The sequence below is a fragment of the Scomber scombrus genome, chromosome 11, assembly GCF_963691925.1.
Source record: "Scomber scombrus chromosome 11, fScoSco1.1, whole genome shotgun sequence".
Classification (NCBI taxonomy): Eukaryota; Metazoa; Chordata; class Actinopteri; order Scombriformes; family Scombridae; genus Scomber; species Scomber scombrus.
Window position 1 is genome coordinate 9,258,570 of NC_084980.1, and position 22,035 is coordinate 9,280,604.

General features: G+C 40.9%; 2 protein-coding genes across 2 annotated transcripts; one reads left to right on the plus strand and one right to left on the minus strand.

Moving 5' to 3' along the window:
• Window positions 1-317: 317 nt before the first annotated feature.
• Window positions 318-8,617, plus strand: LOC133991003 (importin-13-like). Its single transcript, XM_062429451.1, has 21 exons — window positions 318-386; window positions 947-1,072; window positions 1,214-1,854; window positions 1,941-2,081; window positions 2,187-2,328; window positions 2,466-2,632; window positions 2,782-2,902; window positions 3,115-3,262; window positions 3,588-3,769; window positions 3,869-3,895; window positions 4,009-4,143; window positions 5,126-5,272; window positions 5,673-5,753; window positions 5,946-6,083; window positions 6,202-6,298; window positions 6,388-6,440; window positions 6,529-6,595; window positions 6,906-6,964; window positions 7,077-7,166; window positions 7,426-7,607; window positions 8,517-8,617. The coding sequence occupies exons 1-21, from the start codon at window positions 318-320 to the stop codon at window positions 8,608-8,610; spliced, it is 2,907 nt and encodes a 968-aa protein (XP_062285435.1). The 3' UTR covers window positions 8,611-8,617.
• A 5-nt stretch (window positions 8,618-8,622) lies between these two features.
• fzr1b (fizzy/cell division cycle 20 related 1b) lies at window positions 8,623-14,403 on the minus strand. Its single transcript, XM_062429452.1, has 14 exons — window positions 14,220-14,403; window positions 13,696-13,875; window positions 13,337-13,438; window positions 13,106-13,169; window positions 12,849-12,976; window positions 12,644-12,726; window positions 12,352-12,535; window positions 12,166-12,231; window positions 11,950-12,052; window positions 11,507-11,688; window positions 11,128-11,361; window positions 10,269-10,373; window positions 9,995-10,087; window positions 8,623-9,555 (listed from the first exon to the last, which is right to left on the minus strand). Exons 2-14 carry the CDS (start codon window positions 13,771-13,773, stop codon window positions 9,514-9,516), a joined length of 1,464 nt encoding a protein of 487 aa, XP_062285436.1. The 5' UTR covers window positions 13,774-13,875; window positions 14,220-14,403; the 3' UTR covers window positions 8,623-9,513.
• Window positions 14,404-22,035: the final 7,632 nt, after the last annotated feature.

A 22,035-nucleotide genomic window follows, 5' to 3' on the forward strand; every position in this document is an offset into this window, starting at 1 on the left:
GAATGTAGGCTTGGCGCACAGATTGGTGTATAGACATTAAACAGTGACAGTTTGTAGGTGACAGTGTTTGCTGGGGGTAATGTGAGGCAACAACTTTTCAGTCCCCACAGAGGTCAGTGTGTCGTCATGCCTGAGCGCACTGCCCACATGTGTACTGTATGGACAGCTGAATGGCCCGCTGCGTCCTCTGTCAGCCTGCTTTGACACACTTTAGAGGACAGTGCACGCTCGTTTTAAGCAATTAGCTTTTACCTACCGGCCTTTCATTTCTAAAGGATACCCAGAAGCAACAGGAAGAAACCTTCACGTTGAGCCAGATGGAGCCTCCAGCCAATCCGGGAGAGAGCCCGGTGGAGTTGGAGTTAACGGTGGAGAATGTGGAGTCGGTGAGTTACTTGTCAATATGCAACCACTTCACTGAATGACTGTTTATAGAATTAGACCTACAGATGCAGCTTCTGTTACAACACTCAACAATACAGCCGCTAATGTGTGTACCACAAAGAGTTCATCTCATATTTTATACAATAACTAACAGTAAAACAATGGCAGCGTATAAAGGCAAACTGCATTTGTTAATTGTAGTCTAGGCAGATTAAGTTCACAGGACCTTTTGTAACATGATACCAGCTATAAGCATATGCTGTCCTAATAATAACTAACACCATGTGCTTTGGATTAGTTGCTATGACAACACATTTTTTTACTCCATTCAAACAACTGGTCATCTAGCATGTATATTAATGCAGCTCTGCAATTCATTTAAAATGAGTTTTATGCACCTGGTACATGAGATAAAACACATGTTTATGGTTAATACCATATATCCATCAAAATAAAGAGATATCATTGATTATTGGTTCATTATTGAACTTGATAATGACTTTGATTCACTTCCCTACCTTTTAAGTGTTTCCTCTGCTTTGGTTCTTCTCTCCTCCTGCAGGCGCTCTACCAGCTGTACTTTGACCCGGACATGGAGCGTAAGAATCTGGCCCAGAAGTGGCTGACCCAGGCCCAGGCCTCTGCACAGGCCTGGCAGTTCTGCTGGGTCCTGCTCAGCCCTGACAAGGTCTGTCTGTGTGCTTTTGCTTTAAACATCTCTATTATTGTGTACTCATCTGCTACTACTGCTGTGTGCTGAATTTAAAACAGGTGTTTCAGCTTCTGTTACAGTATCTTAATGCTGCTGTTTGCATCTCCCTATTTAAAGCTCCCAGAGGTTCAGTTTTTTGGCGCCAGCACCCTCCACACCAAGATCTCCCGTCACTGGAGCGAACTGCCCGCAGACCAGCATGAGAGCCTGAGGATGCAGCTCCTCTCCCACATCTTGCACTTCTCCTCAGGGCCCAAGATGGTGCTGACTCGGCTGTGTGTAGCCCTGGCCTCTATGGCTCTTAACTTAATTCCACAGGCTTGGTCCCAGCCAGTTGCAGACATGGTGAGAGCCTTCCAGCCACAGAAACCTGAACCTGAAGGCAGCTCTGGTGCAGAGGCCACGCAGGACCCTCAGGCGCACTGCTTCGCACTGCTGGAGCTCCTCACCGTACTTCCAGAGGAGTTCCAGAGCAGCCGGCTGGCTCAGGCTCGACGAACCCAGCTGAGGGATGCCCTGGTTGGGGAGTGGACGGTGGTTTGTCCCATGCTGCGTCAGCTACTCCAAAGCCAGGACTCGTCGAACCAGGTGAAGGAGAAGGTGCTCCGCTGTCTGTCCAGCTGGGTGGGGCTGGATGTGCCGTTAGGGGAGAGCCAGGAGCTGATCCAGGACTGTTTCACCGCACTGTCCAACCCAGAGCTGTTTGACACAGCTGTTGAGACGATTGTTAACGCCATCTCACAGCCTGACTGCCAGAGGTGAGATACGTGCTGGGTTTTACGGTCACAGTCAATTTTCATATGTGAATCAACTTGTAAGGTGGTACAATGATGTGCGTGTGCAGGTACATCGATGCTCTGGTGAACTTGATGCCTCTGGTGTTGGGTCTTCATGACCAGCTGAAGACGGCAGCTCAGGACGGAGACATGGAAACCTCACACGGTATCTGTCGTATCGCCGTCGCCATGGGAGAAACTCACTCCAGGTAAACATAGATACACACACACAACTCTGTCTATCACTTATATCAATCGCCGTCAGTTTTTGGCTTTTATTTCTTAATTTGGGTCGTTGTGTTTGCGTATGACAGGGTTTTGTTGGAACAGGTGGAGCACTGGCAAGAGTATCTGGCCTTGGTCAACATGATTCTGTTCTGTACTGGTATACCTGGGCACTACCCAGTCAGTGAGACCACCAGCTCGCTTACACTCACCTTCTGGTACACTCTGCAGGTATGAATTATGCAAGGATGATTTTATTAGTAAGAAAGAAGTTATTATTTATCTAACTCTCTGTAAGAAGGGATTTAGATGCACTCACTGGTTTGTCAAATTTCCTCTCTCATTATTTGTTTGTCCCGCCTGTTCAGGATGACATCTTATCATTTGAGGAGGAGAAGCAGGCCGTGTACCTGCAGGTCTACAGGCCAGTTTACTTCCAACTGGTGGACGTGCTGCTACATAAATCCCACTATCCCTCCCAGGAGGAGTACACATCCTGGTCCTCCGATGACAAGGAGCAGTTCAGAATCTACAGGTAAGACAGGAAAGTAAAGGAGGTTTTTAAGAAGGTAGATTTGTATCCACTCACAATACAAACAAAAGTAAATCACAGTTTCTTTATTACACCATTAACTCCCACTCTAACTTTTAAAAAAATGTTATTTATGTGTATGTGCATTTCAGAGTGGACATCTCTGACACTCTGATGTATGTCTATGAAATGTTGGGGGCAGAGCTGCTCAGTAACCTCTATGACAGGTTGGGCGGGCAGCTGATGGACCCCCAACAGTCAGCAGTATGGCAGGTATGTTATCCCGTGAAAACACTCACTGTGAAAATGAAATGCATGTTCAGACAGCATTTCATGGAAGATTTTTCACACCGCAAACCTATTTTTCCTCATTGTAATTTTTCCATTCCTTTCTTCATGTGTGCACTTGCGCATACTTTACACTTTTCTATTGTGTTCACTCCTCTTCTTCTCATGGTCTAACAAAATGCTTTCTCCTTTTCAAGGACACAGAAGCCTTATTATTTGGCTTCCAGTCCATCGCCGAGACCATAGATGTAAACTATTCTGATGTTATCCCCGGTCTTATTGGCCTCATCCCCAGAATCAACATCAGCAATGTCATGCTGGCCGACACTGTCATGTACACAATAGGTAACATTTCACATAAATAATGTATTCTTATATATATTGTATGTGCTGGCTCATATTTCATTCCTACTACTTTAACTTAAAAGTATAATAGTAGAGAAAGGTAGGAGCCAGTTAGTTTGAAACACCAAACTGTCAATTAGCCTACATGTAAAATTCAAAGTCACATCAATTTTAACATGTAGCAGAATTTTGGAAAATTGACACAAGATCTATTGCATTTATGGCAATAGATATTCATTTTTGTGTGTTTTTTTTGGCTACACATTAACTACAAGAAATGTATTTTAATTCACGTTTCCTTGTCCCCTTTTCCCATTTTGCCCAGGATCTCTGGCTGAGTGGCTGGCCGACCACCCAGTGATGCTCGGTGGCATTTTACCCATGGTGCTCCAGGGTCTCGTGAAGGCCGAGCTGTCTGTATCCAGCATATCAACTCTGAAGAGGATCTGCAGGGAGTGTCGGCACGACCTCAGCCCGTATGCTCAGGACATCCTGACGGTGTCACAGGTCAAACACACAGCTTTATCTGTAAAAGTTCTACATGCATTTTAAAAAAGTGGTGTGGTAACTATTTTGTAAACTTACTGACACTTTTTTTCCCTGTAGGATGTGCTGGTTAAAGAAATCCACAAGGTGAGTAAACAGCCTTCAGCATTTAACAGTTCTGTTTCATCCTGGAAACATGAATGCACCAACCGTCCAGCGTTTATGATGTGTACTGTATGTTCATGTGTGTCTGTGTGCAGAGCAGCCAGTGCATGTGGCTCATGCAGGGTCTGGGTTTCCTGCTGTCCGCCCTGCCGGTAGACGAGATTCTGGGCAGACTTCACTCGCTCATCACCCCTCACATCCAGCAGCTGGATACACTGGCCCAGCAGGAGGTACAACAAAAGAACTTGATACAATTCAGACAACAAACCCAGTGAACAGTAAAATGATCACTGTAGTAGAGGTGGCGGTGCGCATGTACAAACTATATATTATACTTGTATGATTCCTCTTGTAGTATTTAACTGTGGTTATAAAGTAATTGTGCATAAAGGTTTCAATTATAAGTGTATTCCTCAAGAAAAAGCATGTTGTTTATGCTTTGATAAGCATAAATAAAGGTGCAATTGTTTATAATGCAAGGTGCTGATGTTGTTTGCAGTCTGTTTTCAGTGTATTATTACAGTAGTGGTTTTCAAGCATACTTACTGTACTGTAAAAACGTGCATTAGATTTAAAAACATTTAAAAATATAAAAAAACATAATTTCATCCTAATAATTTTAAATTAAAAGTCGTTATTATTGCATTACAAATCAATCCAATATAGTATACAGTAAGAAGACCTGGTAAAAATGTACACTGATTAGTGGAAATACAAGTATACTGCAAGTAAGAAATAATGATGATAATAATAATAATAATAATAATAATAATAATAATAATAATAATAATAATAATAATAATAATAACTACCTTTCAAAGCAACTATTGTCACAATTTTAAGATTTATGTAATACTGTGCATAACCTTTTTATTTTTAAAAGTATACTTAATAGAAATAATACTACTTCAATTGTAAATACTGTGTCACATTGTGTGCAGAGATTTAGATGAAGATAATGCACAGTTATGAGAGTATATACATTCTAATCAGCTCCATGTTTCGACTGTCTCTGATGCAGACACAAGTGACTTTCTTTCATTGCAGCATTTTTGCATCTGCAAACACTGACTCAACTTTTACAATAACAGCAGTGAAATTACTCCTCACTCACAGTTTCTTTCACATTTAATCTTTGTCTTCTGTGGTTGCTGTCACCAAAGGCTTTAACTGCTTTAATGTCACACCCGTCCACGTTTTCTCTCTCTGCAGCCTGATCCCACTAACAAACAGTCCATCATCCACATCCTGGGGATGCTTTCCAGTCTCTTTACCACTCTGGATATCAACAGACAGGCAGACGGTGTAGATGGATCAGTCAACCCCAGACCCCCACCATCCCAGACCTCACGCAACCCAGTAGGTTCAGGTTCACATACAAAACTGTCTACTCATGAACACAAGTTTCACAAATCCTTTCTCATGTACTGTAGTATTTATCCTCGGTACAGGGACAGGAAATAAGCATCATACTACATGAACTGTTTCTTAAGTCAGCATGCAACATTTTTAAATGTTTTGCAATGACCTAAAATAACTTCATAGATAATAAGTAACATACTTTTTTTGTATTCTTAAGAAATGTATTTAAATTAATTAAACGTAGTTTAATTAATTTAACAGAACTGTTAAGTACAGAACTGTTAAGTACATTTACCATTTAAAATATTCTACACATAAAATATTCCAGTGATTTCTACCTGACTGTATTTTATGTATTGTTCTACAACTGACACCAAATTGTATGTCATTTTTTTAGGTTGTGGTTGTGCTGCAGCAAGTGTTCACATTGATCCAGACCATCCTCAGCAAATGGCTTGATGACTCAGAGGTAGTCGAGGTAGGAGGGTTTTTACCGCTTGCAAAAATATGTATGTTTATGGTGTTGTGGGTGTCTGTGCATGTATGATTTGTCTGTCTGTGTGTGTGTGTGTGTGTGTGTGTGTGTGTGTGTGTGTGTGTGTGTGTGTGTGTGTGTGTGTGTGTGTACTGACTCACACTTGCTCACAGTGCTCCCTTTCCCCCCCTCCAGGCGGTGTGTGGGGTATTTGATAAGTCAGTTCGAACCCTCCTACATGATTTCGGGCCCATGGTGGCTCAGCTGAGTGAGATGCTGGGCCAGATCTATAGTGCCTTCCCACAAGCCTCAGCTCTGGACCTGACACGTCAGGTACGCCTCCACAGATCACAGCCTGGATAAAAGCATTATCCCTCCAAATGTAATGAAGAGTCCAGCATGCTTTTTTGGCTTAGATGTCATTCTCTTTTTTTTTTCATTCTCTTTTTAGATGGTTCACATATTTGCTGGAGAGGAACAACACACGTCTTCCATTAAAAGCCTTATTGTAGTTTTGACTAATGCCACACTCACCATATTTCAACAAGGTTATATTTAATACACCTGCAAATAAATTTAATTTATTTTTATACATTCTGTAGCTTTGTCTTGATTTTATTTTATATTTATTTTACAGGTCCAAGGGATCATCCTGATATTGCTGAATCATTTATGCACCTTCATGCTCAGGTTGGTTGAATACACCTGTCCATCTTTATGCACTACTGCCTCTCACATAATGATATGGCGTAACATTTAGTGTGTTCATTCCTGTTAGATTCTTAAAAGGAAACCTGATTTGTATCTGTCTGATGAACTGGATGTGAAAGCGCTGTTTTACTGTGGTGAGTATAAATATATTCTTGTACTGTATACAAGTCATTAGCACAGGTATCATATAGCTCAGATATTTATTACATATTTAAGGAAAGGTGTCTGTCTTTTGAGGATTAGTAAATTCCCCCCAAAAAGTGTGTCATATTTATAATGATGAATGTTATGTTGTGATTTTTATTGCTTCTACATGTTTGTGCTTGGTTTCATAAATCTTTCCCAGACAAATATTGTGTTCCCCCCCCCCCATTATCTTAAATATTTATAACAAACAGCCAATTAGCAGTAAGCTTAAATAATAATCAATTTTGTTTTGTCCAGGAATTCTATCACTTAAATTTCCAGAAACACCTACAGTGAAAGCTACAAGTCATTTCTTTGTAAGTTGAGACAGAAGCACGCAAGATTTAATTTTACACTTTTCATCCTTTGTGTCTAATTTCAACTCATCAGCTTATGAAGTCTTGTGATTTCTGAATTTTTCTCTGGCAGACAGAGCTGCTGCCTCGCTGTAAGGACATGCCATCTCTGGGTGAAGTGCTGCAGAGGGATGGGAAGCTCCTCACAGAGACCATACTCCAGGTGAACCAGACTTTAGACAAGACACAAAGTGAAAAGTAGACTTTAAAAAAAAAAATCATTAGTCCCATGTGTGAAGAAATGATGAACCATCATTGAAATCATAATTTATGGAGAATACCCACCCACACTTCGTAAACAAAATATTAGCATGCAGTTCAAATCCAGTGCATGCAATTTATCCCTGATATTTAGTGTAATATAAACCTGTCATCACACTGTTAACTGATGGTATGACACTGTGTTTTTATTTCTGTCTCAGGCAGTTGGAGGCGGGTCTCCTCGCAGTCTGACAGAGCATTTTTCTGAGGTGCTGCTGAGTTTAAACAGACACTGCCCTGCCCTGCTGTCCCAGTGGCTCAAAGAAACACTGCAGGCGCCAGGGTTCCCCTCTGCCCAGGTCTCCACAGAGCAGAAACACACCTTCAGTCAGCAGCTTCTAAGGTAATAAAAGCCCAATAATGACAATACGTGACACAAACAACAAAACTGTGTTTCCATTTGCAAATGCAATCTCTAAAAGGCAAACCTCTGCATGGGTCTAGAACGAAAACACAGCACAGAAAAACTCCTCACTCAAAAGATGAAAATTACAAGCAGCCTTCTTTTTTTTTTTTTGCAGTGGTGTCAACACAGAGTACATCTTAAACATGACATTATGAATAGTTTGTAATATTTTTGAATGACTTTCATTTAGTAATAGAGACCACATTGTTATTGTTGGGTGGGTTTGAAACACTGCAATGTGGCCTGACACAACTTCATGTTGTCCAAAGTACATTAATATTATACTGTAAAGATGGACAACCCCAACACCATCATATCAGCTGCTTTTCCTTCTCTTTTTGCTTTTTCCTCTATTTTAGCAATAGGTCACCTGGTATCTACTTGTCTGTCTTTACAGATAGTACATAGTCAAAAATGTTGTACCTCAAATATTCTCACACAGTGAATGAGCTGAGACGTTTTCTGTGATTGCTGTGAAAAGAACCAGAAAGTTACTGCATTTGAATATTGTTATGAATATTGCATTTGCTGTCTTCAAACACAGCAGGTAAAAGTGCATCAAATCAATGGAGAAAACTGTAATATAACAATAACAAAGAACATGCATGTCATAATTACTAATATGGTAATAATGTTGATATTGCACAGCTTTAAACACCCTTAATATTTCCATTCTTAATGGCTATAATGTTTCCTGTATTATTGGATGGTGTTCTCACTTTGAGCAAAGGAACTCAAATACATCATCCATCATCATAAATCACTGACTTGGATGACAGATTTGTGCCAAAAATAAAAGTGTTAATAGTGTAAATAAATAGTGACACATTGTTTCTTTCCTCCCAGGGAGCAAACCAACAAGCACCGCGTTAAGGAGATTGTGAAGGAGTTCTCGCTGCTCTGCAGAGGCCTTCAGGGGTCTGGATACACAGATTACTAGCCTGAGATGCCACTGTTGCATCTCAGCTTTCATTTTTTTGGGAAAAGTGACCCAAAAAGCCAATCTGAATGTGTTTCAGAGGCAGAAGAAGCAAAAATAAATAGGACCGCTCACTTGTGGGGAGGTGACACTGGACTCAAAATCCATGATACTTGGACTGAACCAAAGCAGAACCACAGACTAAGAGAACTGTGGAAATGGCTGGTATTAGCATGCGTGGGCTTTGTGCAACATGTTTTTAATAAAATACCATTGTCAGTTTGAAAGCAGAAGAAATCCCCAGATGTGACATTCATGGATTCAAAAGAGAAACTTAAAAAAACAAAAACAAAAATAAAAAATTTGTTGCAGCTGCATGAGCAACTGTGTGTGTGTTCACTCATTTATTGTCTCTCTTCTGCCGCATACTGTTTGTAGATCATATTCACACATTATCAAAATATAGAAACCCCCCCTTCCCACACCTCCGTCCCACCCCAGCCAGGCTTCTTCTTCTCTCTGTTACAAAGGAGAGCCTTTTTAAAAATGTGACGTCATTACATTATATAGCTTAGAACTCTTGTACACATATACTTCTGCTAATATATCATAAAACAATTTCATCACTTCCACAACAGAAAAGAAAACAAGACTAGTGTTTTTTTTTTAAAGCAGACAACATGTCCTGACAGTAGACTGCTTGTTCGTTTTTTTTAATCAGTGTGACATCACTGTGAGGGGTGGCAGTTGAAGTTGAGAGTTTGGACTGCATCCTTTGTAGAAAAAAAAGAGGATTTGAGAAGTGCTGTTGTAGTGGTGGTCGGTGCACTTGAGAGTAGGAGCTAGTCTTGTGAGTGTCATTGGTGACTCTGTGCAGTTCAACCACAGCTTATTAACTGAACCAGTCCTGACCCGAGCCGTCCACTATCGTATTCTGGTGAAGAGGTTCAGCACTGACTTTGATTCCTGAGGAAAACAAAGAAATTAAAAATGTAATAAAAAGATATGAAAGTATGTCAAACTGTCCTATAATGCACGTTTGTCTTCACATGTACAGTACCAGTCAAGTTTGGACACACTTTCTCATTGATGTGAATGGGAAAGTGTGTCCAAACTTTTAACTGGTACTGTATATCAGTGGGAAATTAACATCAAAGAGTTTTAGATGTCTTCTTGTTTGGTGAAATTCAAAAACTCAAAATTAGACATCATGTAGACCTTATCATAGCAGCTTTGAAGCAATAGTTTTGCTCGATCAACACAAAGAGCCCTCAGTGTTTTCAGAGAGGTGAGATTAAGAAAAACGTTGAGATTCCTTCAAGATATTCATTTATTGGCTATGGAAGAGGTGACATACAGGTTTATATAATAGATAATGTGGTTTTGTAATTAAAATAATTAATACCTTGGTGCAACGTGTCTTACTGAAGACGTTCCAAAACCGTAGTGTTTCATCTCCAGCGCCTGTAACAATGGCTTCTCCATCTGGTGACACGGCCTGAGAGGGGAGGACAGAGCCATGAAAGGATGATAATGAGAACAGTTATATAGCTAGTTGGATATTAGGTCTGATAAATATATGAAAACAGGTTATTTCTGCTATTTTAGAAACTGAAAGCGGGATAGAGCTAGCAGTTGCATTGCAGATATATGGCCGTTCATTTGACCTGTAGTCTTACCAGGTACAGCACTCTGTAGGAGTGTCCTGTCAACTTGGCCACTTGTGTTAGTGACGGATATTTCCACACCAAGATCTGGTTCTGAGAGTAGCCGTGAGTGCTTACCTTAAAAGGATAACAAGAAAAGCAACTCAGAAAGTGTGAAAAAATACATTTCTACATATCCTGGAATTATTTTTGCATTAGAATGCATTATGCAAAAAACATGTATCTAATATTCAGTCTGTCTCTATTTGGGTCAGTGACAAATAAGGATTGGCAAGATGAGCAATTCAAAAAATATCTTAAAAATTGCTTTAAAAGCAGCATCAGGTTTGTTAAAATCTATATTTATGTTGGTTTTATATATTATTTGAAATGAAATTTGCACCATTTTTTTAACCAAAAGTAAGACTGTATGCTCCTAAAAATGTCAAATGGTGTAACCAAAAAAGAATGATAAATATTAAATATTTTATCCACCTACAGTGTATTTAAGTGCACTCATACAAATAATTACTTCATTTAAAAACATCAAATCAAAAGAACATTTTTTGGAGTATTTCTACATTTAAATTTTAAAGCATTTTGTCAATATTGAGCAGGACATATCCTAAAAACAACAATTGTTTGACAAATGATGTTTGAAACCATTAGGAGGATGGAATATAACACCACAACTGACTACAACCTCAAAAATCAAAGTTTAATCAAGAGCTCTGACTGTGTCAACACAAACTGCACACTTACCATTTAAATGTGTTATAAAATCCACGGCAGCACTAGACCTAGGCACACAGATTTAGTTCCCCTCTAAGACAACAAATATGTTAACTAGGTGTGTGTAAGTGTGCGTGTGTGTGTGTGTATGCATCCTCACCAGTTCATTGGCATGTTTGGACCAGGCCAGGTTGCAGACCTGGGAGCCGGTGTCTGTGCTCTGCAGCGCCTGGCCTGTTAGTGTATTCCAGAAGCGCAGGCAGCGGTCAGCGGTGCCGCCGCCTGACGCCAGCAGCCCGTGTTGGTGGGGGGACCAGGCAATGGCTTTCACTGCTGCCAGATGGTCACTGTACTGCTGCACGGGGAGAAGGCTGGAGCTGTTCCACACCAGTAACTGACAGGAAAGATTTAGTGTAAGATGAATGAACAGTTGGATAAATTGGCTTTCTGTATTTTATTCCTTTAAAGCTAGTGTTAACATATTTTATTTTATCCACTGACCAAAATAAATGGACAAAAAGAAATTCTTCATCTCACACCTTGTTGTCGTTGCCTCCGGACGCAAGGTGCTGGTGGTCAGGGGACCATTTAAGACCACACACTTCTTGCCGGTGACCTTGCAGCCTCCTCTCAGCAGAAGGGGGGGTTCTGACATCCCGCTGTAGGATCACTCTGTCACGACTTCCCGACGACAGCTGCTCCCCGTTCCACGCCAGGGCACCTTGGGCACAAAGGGGAAGAGGGTAAGGTCTCATATTTCACTGAGGCTATCAAAAACCCCATTTGGTGTTTCTTGATATCTGATAATGACACGTTCATTAAAAAAAACAAAAAAAAAACAACAGCTGAATTTTCTAAAATAAAACCTCTGCAAGAACATTCTCATTTTTTCCATTTAGTCTGCATGTCTGTTTCTTTTCCTAAAGGCAAACAGACTTTAACCAGCTGTGTGTGATTCCACTTCTCTGTGGCTATGACTGACCTACACGAGCTGAGTGACCCTCCAGACTGGTCAGCTTCCTCCCTCCTGCTGCGTCCCAGATCTGAACGTACCCCTTGTGGGTTCCGACAGCGACCAGACTTCCCTGATGGGACCAGAACCAAAGTCAGATCAAATTCAGGGACGATCGAACTGTGATTCTTTCCTATAAACGAGTATTGCTTCTCATTAAAAATAGATTCAATGCTGGCAGCTCACCCTCTCATTCCAACACACTGAAGTAACAGAGTCCCCGTCCACCGAGAGGTCACATAACCTTGTCACCTGTTATATAACACACAAAATACATTTACAGTTAAGCACTTTGCAACACTAAAGACTAAAAACACTTTTCAGACAACTGCGGAGGAATTACACTCTAAAATTCAAACATCTGGCCCTGACCTGGCTGGTGCAGGCACTCCACAGGTAGACGCAGGCTCCCAGGCCGACACTGAGCAGGTTACCCGCTGACCAGTCTACCAGGTTGAGGTAGAAGTCATCCTGCAACTCCGGAGCATCAAGCACTTTGAAGGGGATCTTGGAGATCTTCCGTGCTGGCTTACGAGGAGAGCGGAGCAGTTTGTGACTACGGAAATATCAAAAAAGAAATGGGAAAAGTTAACCAACCAGTTATCTGAAAGTATAGCTAAAGTGCAAAATCTGTTCAGTGTGCAGCAAGAGAGATATTTCATACCTCTTGTTACTAAGCGGAGAAAGGGAGTACGGTGAGACTTCATTATCGCTATCAAAAGGCACTCTCTTCGTGTGGACAGTGTACTACAGAGAATGAACACACACGGCACAATCTTAGCAAAAAAAAAATTCTACTGTTGATTCACTCTAGCAATTGAATGCACTACACGGACTATGGGAACTTTTCATTTTTTCATGACTCATACCCTAAACAGGCTGTGAGAGTCTTGAGAGAGGACTGCTTGACGCCGGTCGTCCGTGTGAGGGTCTGGCACAGTCTCTATCCCTGCCCCCAGCAACTCATTCCTCAACAGGGCAGCATACGCCACAGCATCTGGAGGTGGGGGAAAAGAAAGAGGTGATGTTAGGGAGATATGGTTAAAGATAAAATACAAATAAAAATAAAAAACACAAGCTCACAGTTCAAGTTCACATAAACTATCGTCCACAGCATATTTCTGACCTTTGCTTGAATCCGAACTGGCATCTTTCGCTTTGTGGTTCTGGTTGGGAGAGCGACAGTTCTCCTGTAGAGAAAGGGAACAGTCCATCAACTATAGCTACAGCTTTTGATTACTGGGCCAGTGGTTCTCAAAGTGGGGTCCCCAGCATAGACTGTCCCCGGCTATAAATTCATCTATAATCAATGGATTCATAAGTAATGACAGTAAACTTGTAAAAATGAATTGCTCACATTGGCATAGTGGAAGTTGATGCTCCAGTTGCTTCCAGCGCGGGTGGGAATGAAGCGGTCCCCTGACTTAACGCTGACAGGACTGCAGGTAGCACTTACACACTGGGATGGTCAGAGAGAAAGACAGTAAAGCCATAAAAAATAAAGGAAGGGTATTAATATCGTAAAAAATAGGGGGGCCATGGTTATATTACTCAGGGGTCATATAATTCCTAGATTGGCCCCTGCTCATACCATACTGTGTGGATAAGCAGAACTTCATTATTAATTCCAATCAGGCAGTCAGTCTATGTTATAATAAAGATAGTGGTGCATGCACCAGTAGTCATTTGAACAGTTTGTCCCTCTCTGTATCTCACCTTGGTCAGGCGGGCCTCTGTTGGCAGGTTCTGGTGGTTGATTTGCCTCAGCAGACGTCTCTCATACTCTTGGTCCATCTCTGCAGGGCTGACGAGCAGCAAGGCCCCTCTGCTGCCCTCCCCGCCCCCTTTAAACCCCCGCTCCCTCCCGGTGAGGAAATCCACACTGGACTCCCATCTCTGTGTAAGATAAAATAGGTTATAGCTGAATTCAGAGCAGAAACTCGAGTGTTTAGAGACATAGTGGCACCTCTGGCTCGGATAACACAACGGCCTGATGAGCCTGGCTTACTCATGGCAGCTCGTTTTTGTTTATGTGCTGTTATCGTAACATGGTTTTTAAACACCGAGACTGCGTCTGTCGTTCATCGCTCACAAAAAAAACAGACACACAGCGTTGTTAAATAGCCCCAGAGAGCGCCAATGACAGCCGCACCGTTGTCATGGCATCCTGCTCGCTCACACAACAACCCGTTTACAAGCAATGTTAACATCAGCTGACGACCCAGCTGCTGCTCGCTCACCCGGCTGACACGGCGGCTCAGCGGACAAAATCAACTGTCATCGTCGGTTGGAAAGCTCGGAACTCCGGCGGGATGACTGGTTGTCGTTTCCTTTCCACACAGCAGCGATACAATGTTAATGCCAACGTTAAAGCGCCGCTGTTGTTTATGTTCGCTACAAAAGATGGCGACCGAATCAGCTGTAGCAGAAATAGTTTGGTTGACTTCTGCTGTCTGTGCGGCGCAGCGGCTCTACAGCGACGCCCGCCGGAAGTCTGTGCTTATTGCAGGTGAAAGCATCCTAAAATTGTCCCATATGTGGCCACACAGTGTCGCTGCTGCACTGCAAAAATATATATATTTTGAGCATTTCTGATCTAATCAGGTTTTCTTTTTCTTCGTTTTAAAATTTAATTAATCTCCTGTCTCACAAAAGCACAGAAACTTAACAAAACAACAAACAGATGATTTAAAGTCAGGTGTCTACCCTATCTGCTACTTAAATAAACAAAACCCAACCCCCAACCTGGGTGTGTATTATCATATTCATTCATTCATTCATTCATTCATTCATTCATTCATTCATTCATTCGTTCATTCATTCATTCGTTCATTCATATTCATACATAGATTTTTTTATTTAAATGATGGCTAACCCAACTAACTAACTAACTAATTAAACACAACAACCGTTCCCTACTCAACCTCAAGCCTAGACTATTCTTCCTAAATGAGATAAATACATTAATTACCTGGTTAATAATATTAGCAGTATTACAATGTCTAGCATAATACTACGTAATGTCTTGTTTGTCAGCATAATAAAGTAAGTTACTATCAACTTAACCCCACTCTGCATTAAACACATCTAGCTCACCATTGATACTATGCTCATATGTATGTACAATATATACAGTATTTGTTCATGCACAGTACATATAGCGTATAAAATCATATGTATTACTGCCTTTAGTAGTATAAAAACAATACTTAATTTTCCATGTTTTCCCCACCTCTCCAGTACTCTTGAACATATGGGGTTTTAATAAGGTCAGTAAAAAAGAAATAAGTAAATCAAATAACGAGAAATTAAAGATTATCACAAAAAAAAACAAAAGTTAAACAATCTCCTCATACTACATCAATGCCTGGATCATCAAAGGACCAAACAGCCTATAAATACATTTTTAATTAAGTGTTAAAACCTTGCCTCTCGTGTTGTACCATCTGTGCTATCATCAGTGATTGTGTGTCCAGCAGAGGGTGACAGTATTGATGGCACATGCTTGCCTAAAGGGCCCCAGTGTGAACGTGACTTCAAAGTAAATAAAAATCTTACATTTGCCCTCACTGACACTACATTTTCGAAACCCCCTGCTAACAGCACTGGAGAGAGCCCACTTTTCAAATGGCACAGGCAGACAAAGGTTCAGTCTGTCAACTCCCCTTTCATGTTGCGGTTTCTGTTCTGAGACACAAAAACACAAAAAAATAAAGACAGATAAGACAAATAAAGCTGCCCTGCTGCTGTTAGGCTTGCGATGAGGCTGGCTGACATGGTACAGTGAAGACGAGGCATGGCATCTTTGGTGGCACTGCAAGCTGCACGTAGGCCCTCTGCTGCGCTGCTCTTTGACACATTTACATGCTGGTAAACTGGTGTAATTTACACAGACACTGTTTGTAGATAAGCTCTCATACACTTCCTGTGTCTTCAGTGGTGTCTCACAAAGCACATATGCACATACACTATCAGTGCTGGAATGTAATTAAGTACATTTATTCAAGTAGCTAATGTACTTAAATGCAATTTTTTAGGTTTATTTTACACAATACTTTTATTTATCTGACTAGTTACTTTTCTTAATAGGATTTTGCATTATTTAAAAAACAAACAAACTACAAAACATCATATCTACAGATTGTTAAAAATTAAACTACTGGTTCTCACCATTTTTGGCCTGTGAACTCTACCAAAACAGTGTCACGTTGGGGCCCTTTGTCATGTTTCAACCGTTGTGAAAGATGTACTCTGATCATTTACTTAAGTAAAAATGCCTGGTCAACAATGTAAAAATACAAATGAAAAGCCTGCATTCAACATCCTACTTAAGTAAAGAAAATATAATTAGCAAAATACTTCAAGTATCAAAATACAAAGTATTAGTTAAGCAGCAAAATGCAGTGTTAGATTGTCAAAACTTGTGCACCCATTTGGAAGAAGCATGCCACTCTTATAGCTGCTGGAGGTGGAGCTAGTTTAACCTACTTTACATACAGTTCCCAACCTAGGGGTCGGGCTCCTCCAAAGGGTCACCAGATAAATCTAAGTGGTCATGAGATGATTAATGGGAGCCTGGTGAAAAAGAAAAAGCAAAGTTCTGCTGCACAAATCTGTTTTAATGTTTTGTTTTGTTGTGAAATGTTGGTCTCTTTAGTGGAATGGTTAACAAGTCACAGACGATGGGCCCCAACCAGACACTGTAAAGTAAAAAGTACAATATTTACCTCTGAAATGTAGTAGAGTAGAGTAGAAGTATACAGTAGCATCAAATGTAAATACTTGAGTAAAGTACCTCAAAATTGCACTTACTGTAGCATTTAAGGGATTTTGAATGCAAAATGTATCCTTGGATTGTCTTGGATTATGGATTATTATTGGATTGTTGTATTGGTGCTATTACTTAAGTTAATGATCAGTACTTTTCTCCACTATACATTGTAGTCTGTAAGCATGTTTACACCCCTTCACATGTGCACATGCAGGCCCACAGCAACACAAACACCAGACTGATTTACAGGAGGCTATCTGACCATCGTCACATTTTGCCTCCAGACAGCACAGTCACAACAGCCCGTCTTATCTGCATCCTCCATCGGCTCCATGCAAGGCAACGTGCAGCCGGGCCCACATTTGAGGAGCCTGATGCTGACAAGCAGGAGCAGCGTCTGGGGAGGTGTAGTAGAGCAGCTGTCTGACCCCGGTCAGGGTGGAGGGGGAAATGCTGATGCCTTATCACTCCTGTAATACAGTGCAGTTCAGTGGGCACAGAGGAAGCTGGGTAAGCGCTTGCAGACTGTGACGCTCCCTGATCCTTACTGGAATTAACAACAAAAACAATACACTGGCTGTGACTCATCTCATCTCCTATATTATGGTGATAAATAATTAGTTTCAAGATGATTAAAAATGGAAAAAATGTAACACTGTAGGTGTTTTATATTTCCTGGTAAACATGTACAGCTATTTTGTTCCTCTGTACTTGTTATGGAACAAAGCTCATGTATGATAAACTGCGGACTGGAAAACACGACAGACTTACTGTAATATAACAATCTTTACATCTTATCAGGGCCACAGTCACACCCCTATTATTTGCTAATGTTTTTTGTCCATGAAGCATTATACAAGCTGCAGCTGTTGATATTGAAGTATTTCAGTGATTTTCACATAGGAAACTGTGTTTTGGTGCAAAAAAAGTGGGACAACATACAACAATAATGAAAGCACTTAGATCAGATTCATAAGCCTGAGGCGCAGCTCTAAACAACATTTGATGGCATCTCAGAAATTTATGTTGTGCTGCAGAAACGTTTTGTTTATCTCACCCCTATAGATGTTGCTGACGTGATATTTTCATATCGTGTAAGCCTTCCCCTCTCTTTTTCTCTTTCTCTCCCTCTGTTTCTTTTCTCCCTCCACCACAGACTGTGCCTATGCAGCACATGTTGAACATCTCCTCCCACGCGCTTGCTCACTTTGACACAGCAGAGAGTCAAGAGCTGCGCTCCCTTTCTTTCTTTCTTTCTTTCTCTCTCTCTCTCTCTCTCTCTCTCTCTCTCTCTCTCTCTCTCTCTCTCTCTCTCTCTCTCTCTCTCTCTCTGTCTTTGTGTCAAATGAGGACTATTATTGATTTGGGCAAAATCATGAGATGGTCATGCATGGTCATGCGTGGCCAAAATGCTGATCATTTGCTGAGAAAGCCAACATTTTTGTATAGCTGCACTGCAGTTTTAATATGAGCAACTAAAAGGTCATAGTGGTGAAAAGCTGACACCCACATTGATTTTTGTTACATGCATAATTAATACTCACTTTTATGTCTTCCCCCTTCAAGAATAGTTGGTTGCCTCTGTCCTCAAGGGTAATATTTGTTCATGTGCACTGTTCATGTGCAGTTTTTAATGTGTGTGTGTGTGTGTGTGTGTGTGTGTGTGTGTGTGTGTGTGTGTGTGTGTGTGTGTGTGTGTGTGTGTGTGTGTGTGCAAGCATGCATGTGCCTTAACGTGTTGTCTTTGAGTATGCATGTATGATCCCAGAGGTGATTTTTAAATATATATATTTTTTGACCAACAAGACAGTGTGTGCTGCTCTGTCGCTACAGGGATGTTCCCTTCCATGTCCAAACAATTCCTGGGCTGGCTGCATGCTGGGTAAAAAGCCCTGAAGAATCAGTGCAAATGTCAGGCTGGTGGCATGTCCTTAAACGCGTCCGTGTCCTTAAGTGTATCCATGTCCTTAAATGTATCCATGTACTTAAATGTGTCCATGACCTTAGATGTACCCATGTCCTTAAATGTAACAGTGTACCTAAGTGTGATGAATGTGATTGGACGCAGCCAAGTGATTTACACACTGACTTAGGATTCTCTCTTTTTTTGATCGCACACATTCTATGGTTGCATAACGTAAATCACGCATGATCTCCATAATATTTTTTCACTGGTATTCAGTTTTTGCCATGAAAGCAAAGACCATATTACTCAATGTTGGTATCACAGAAAGGTCAGAAGAAACTACCCTATATTGTGGGTATTTATATATATTTATTTATTTATTTATATATTTGGGTATTTTCACATTTCTTATACATTTACTCATTCTGCAGATTATACAACTGCTGCCACACACATTCTGTGTATTTCTAGATATTTCAGACAATTGCATGCGAGGCAAAACCAAACTCAGAGGGACAATGGCATATCTATGACTGCCACCGTGTTTGATAACTAGATGATTTGTGACATTTTCTGGGAAGGACGCATCCTGTTATTGTCCTAATCCTGCATTTTAGAGTCCATGAAATGCAAGACACACAAACACACACACATACAAGAGGCCTTAGAGGAAGCTAACTGCCTCATCTGATCTTTTCCAGATTCATCATTTTCTTCAGAGCGAGGCAGAACTGTCTTTTTCAGCTCACTTCCTCACCCATCTGTCTCAGCCACTCTGAGTTGATCTCTGCCATCTACACACATGCCCGGACTGCTATTGAATTATCCTGGAATGCCCCATATTACTCTGTATTCCTTCCAATGGCTGCCCAGTTGACTTCAGTCCTTACTGTCAATCCAACTAAAAACAAACAGCAGTGGGCAATTAGAAACACCAGGAAGACATTTGTTTTTATAAAGTGGATATGGAGAGAGCAGGTTTGTTTTGCTGGAAGTGGTTCTCTTCCTCTCTGCCTTGGCCCTAGGCCGTGGGCCCTTTCAGGGCCTGGCTGTTTGAGTGGAGAGAGGAGGTTGACTGGCTGTCAGCTGGAACTATTGGCTGTAGCCTCCGGTCCAGCCTGAAACCAGGCGGCTCAGACACTGCTGGCGGGGCTGGGGAAGTCTGCTTTCACCCTGCTGACGTCAGTCACCAACAAACCACAAGACTTGTGTTAGAGTTTCAAACAAACTCTCTGCCCATTGCCATGGCAGTAGGGACCACCACCATGGAAAACACTACTCCCTGTCTGCGCCAGTGTTTACTGTAAACACTTGCCTCAGTTTTGCTGAATCTAAAAGGAAGAGGATGGATGGTTCAGGTTTCCTGCTGTCATCTATACTTCAAACTCCAAAATAAACATAACCTAGTCACACAAATCTTTTTTTCAAGATGTGACTTGTGATTAATTGTATATTTCAAACACACAGTGCATTTTAGCTCAGTACATTTTAAGTTGTGTCAAGGATAATCTTCCTCAGCACTGGTCTTTGAGTATTGCCAATGTTCTGTCCTAAATGGTTAAATGAGTGCTTTTTAAACCAATGTGACTATTTGAATGTAATTAAAAAACCAACATCTTAAAAAAAACACTCTACAGCACAATACCAGGAACAGAGCTTTAAATACAGCATAAGACTGTATGATCAATATTTAAAATGTGAAGGTGTTGTGTTGTTTCACTATTTCCTCAAAACAACTATTATCTCTCACCATGAAACACTGAGGTGTTGTAAGTCATTGTGAGGAAGAGCTGTTCTTACACATAAAATACGCAATGAGGTGGAGATTAGATCAGTTAAGTGTTCCCTCTTCTGTTTTGTTGGAGTTACTCAGAATCGGAAATCTGTAAATGTCATCTCTGACTTCATGTTAATTTTACTCATCCCTCCTCTTGATCACGTATGTCAGATGCTTATCTGTTTGGGTCAAGGTGCTCACGGCCATGGGAGAGTGAATGCCCTGAGGGCCCAGCACATAGCTTTACTATCTCTACACTTCCTGTTTACATTGCTGGCTCAGTGTCCGGCAGCAACTCAGTCAGAGGAATCACATGCCACTGGTGTCACAGCAAAGAGCAACTAAGACTCAGTCAACTTGTTTTCCTCCTTCTTCTTTCATTTCCACACGGTTTTCCCCTCAGAGTTGCACAACTGGAACTATGACGTGAATAAAACCACATTGTTTGGTATGCTGTAATTGCAGGATTGTGTTTGAGAATGCATCTGAAGATTGCTTTGCTGTTGTGATCCAATAAGACTCAAAGACCAGAATTTTTTGTAATACATGCCCATTTTAATAATCTGATAGAAAACATTTGTTGAGCACAACATATACCATTTTACCATATATTGTGAGGAAAACACTGAAAAAATACATTTGAAACAATGTTACATATTTCAGCAAATATTCCTATAGCTGTACAATGACCCGTCACCGTACACGTTATACTGCAGTAAATTTCCAGCCTTCATAATCCGCCAGGAACTAAATGACGCAAACATAAGCCAGACTTCTTCTGCACCTCCAGCAAGGATGTTGTGGGTTCAGACTGTATAAACATTATCTGGCAGGAATTCCAAACCAAACATACATTTCAATTTGTCAGAATTGAACTGTATAACTTCATGTCATGGTCTTATAGCAAAATAGCTTGCTGAATACAATAAATCAGAATCACCAGACGACTTCAGTCAAACTGTGATTTGACATGTGGTAGGGCATATAAATAATAACAAATATACAGTGAATATTATCAATCAATATCAATATTATCATGTACAAGGAAAAGGTAATAAATACACTGTTACAAACAGTTGAAGGGTCAGCTCGACACGGCTGGGTGCAACACGATTGTGCAACTCTGTGATCGCTTACGCACACACACACACACACACACACACACACTCACATGCACGCAAACGCACACACACACACACACCACACACACACAGGAGAAGACGTATCATGTCATGACACGATGTTGACTTCCCCTCTTTAGGTTGCACCTAACAATGTGGTACCTTAAAGGTAGTGTTGGACAGATCAGCAACCAGCTGCAGAACTGTCGACATATTCAAAGTGCTGCAATAAAAACTACAAGATACAATTATTATATCACTAACAGGTGTCTTTTTAAAATGTGCACGCAGTCTACAGTCATTCAAAGTTCAATGTGTATACGTGTATTCACGAGAAAGGAATGCTGTTAACCACAACAGGTGTGTGTGTGAGCTAATGAAAAGAGTGAATTATAGGGGTGGAAACAGATTTTCCCATACTGGAACAGCTCGGTATGAAACTAAATGATTGGATTTTGTCTTGGAAACTTTTGTTGAAATT

Excerpts from the sequence above, each read along its gene's own strand:
- fzr1b (XM_062429452.1), bottom strand. The coding sequence starts at position 13,773 with ATGGACCAAGAGTATGAGAGACGTCTGCTGAGGCAAATCAACCACCAG. Across the intron at positions 12,977-13,105 it reads CAGTTCGGATTCAAGCAAAG|ATGCTGTGGCGTATGCTGCC; the intron begins GTCAGAAATATG and ends CCCCACCTCCAG. Across the intron at positions 9,556-9,994 it reads GTAAGACACGTTGCACCAAG|GAATCAAAGTCAGTGCTGAA; the intron begins GTATTAATTATT and ends TGTTTTCCTCAG.
- LOC133991003 (XM_062429451.1), top strand. The coding sequence starts at position 318 with ATGGAGCCTCCAGCCAATCCGGGAGAGAGCCCGGTGGAGTTGGAGTTA. Across the intron at positions 1,073-1,213 it reads TCCTGCTCAGCCCTGACAAG|CTCCCAGAGGTTCAGTTTTT; the intron begins GTCTGTCTGTGT and ends CCCTATTTAAAG. Across the intron at positions 7,167-7,425 it reads TCACAGAGACCATACTCCAG|GCAGTTGGAGGCGGGTCTCC; the intron begins GTGAACCAGACT and ends TTTCTGTCTCAG.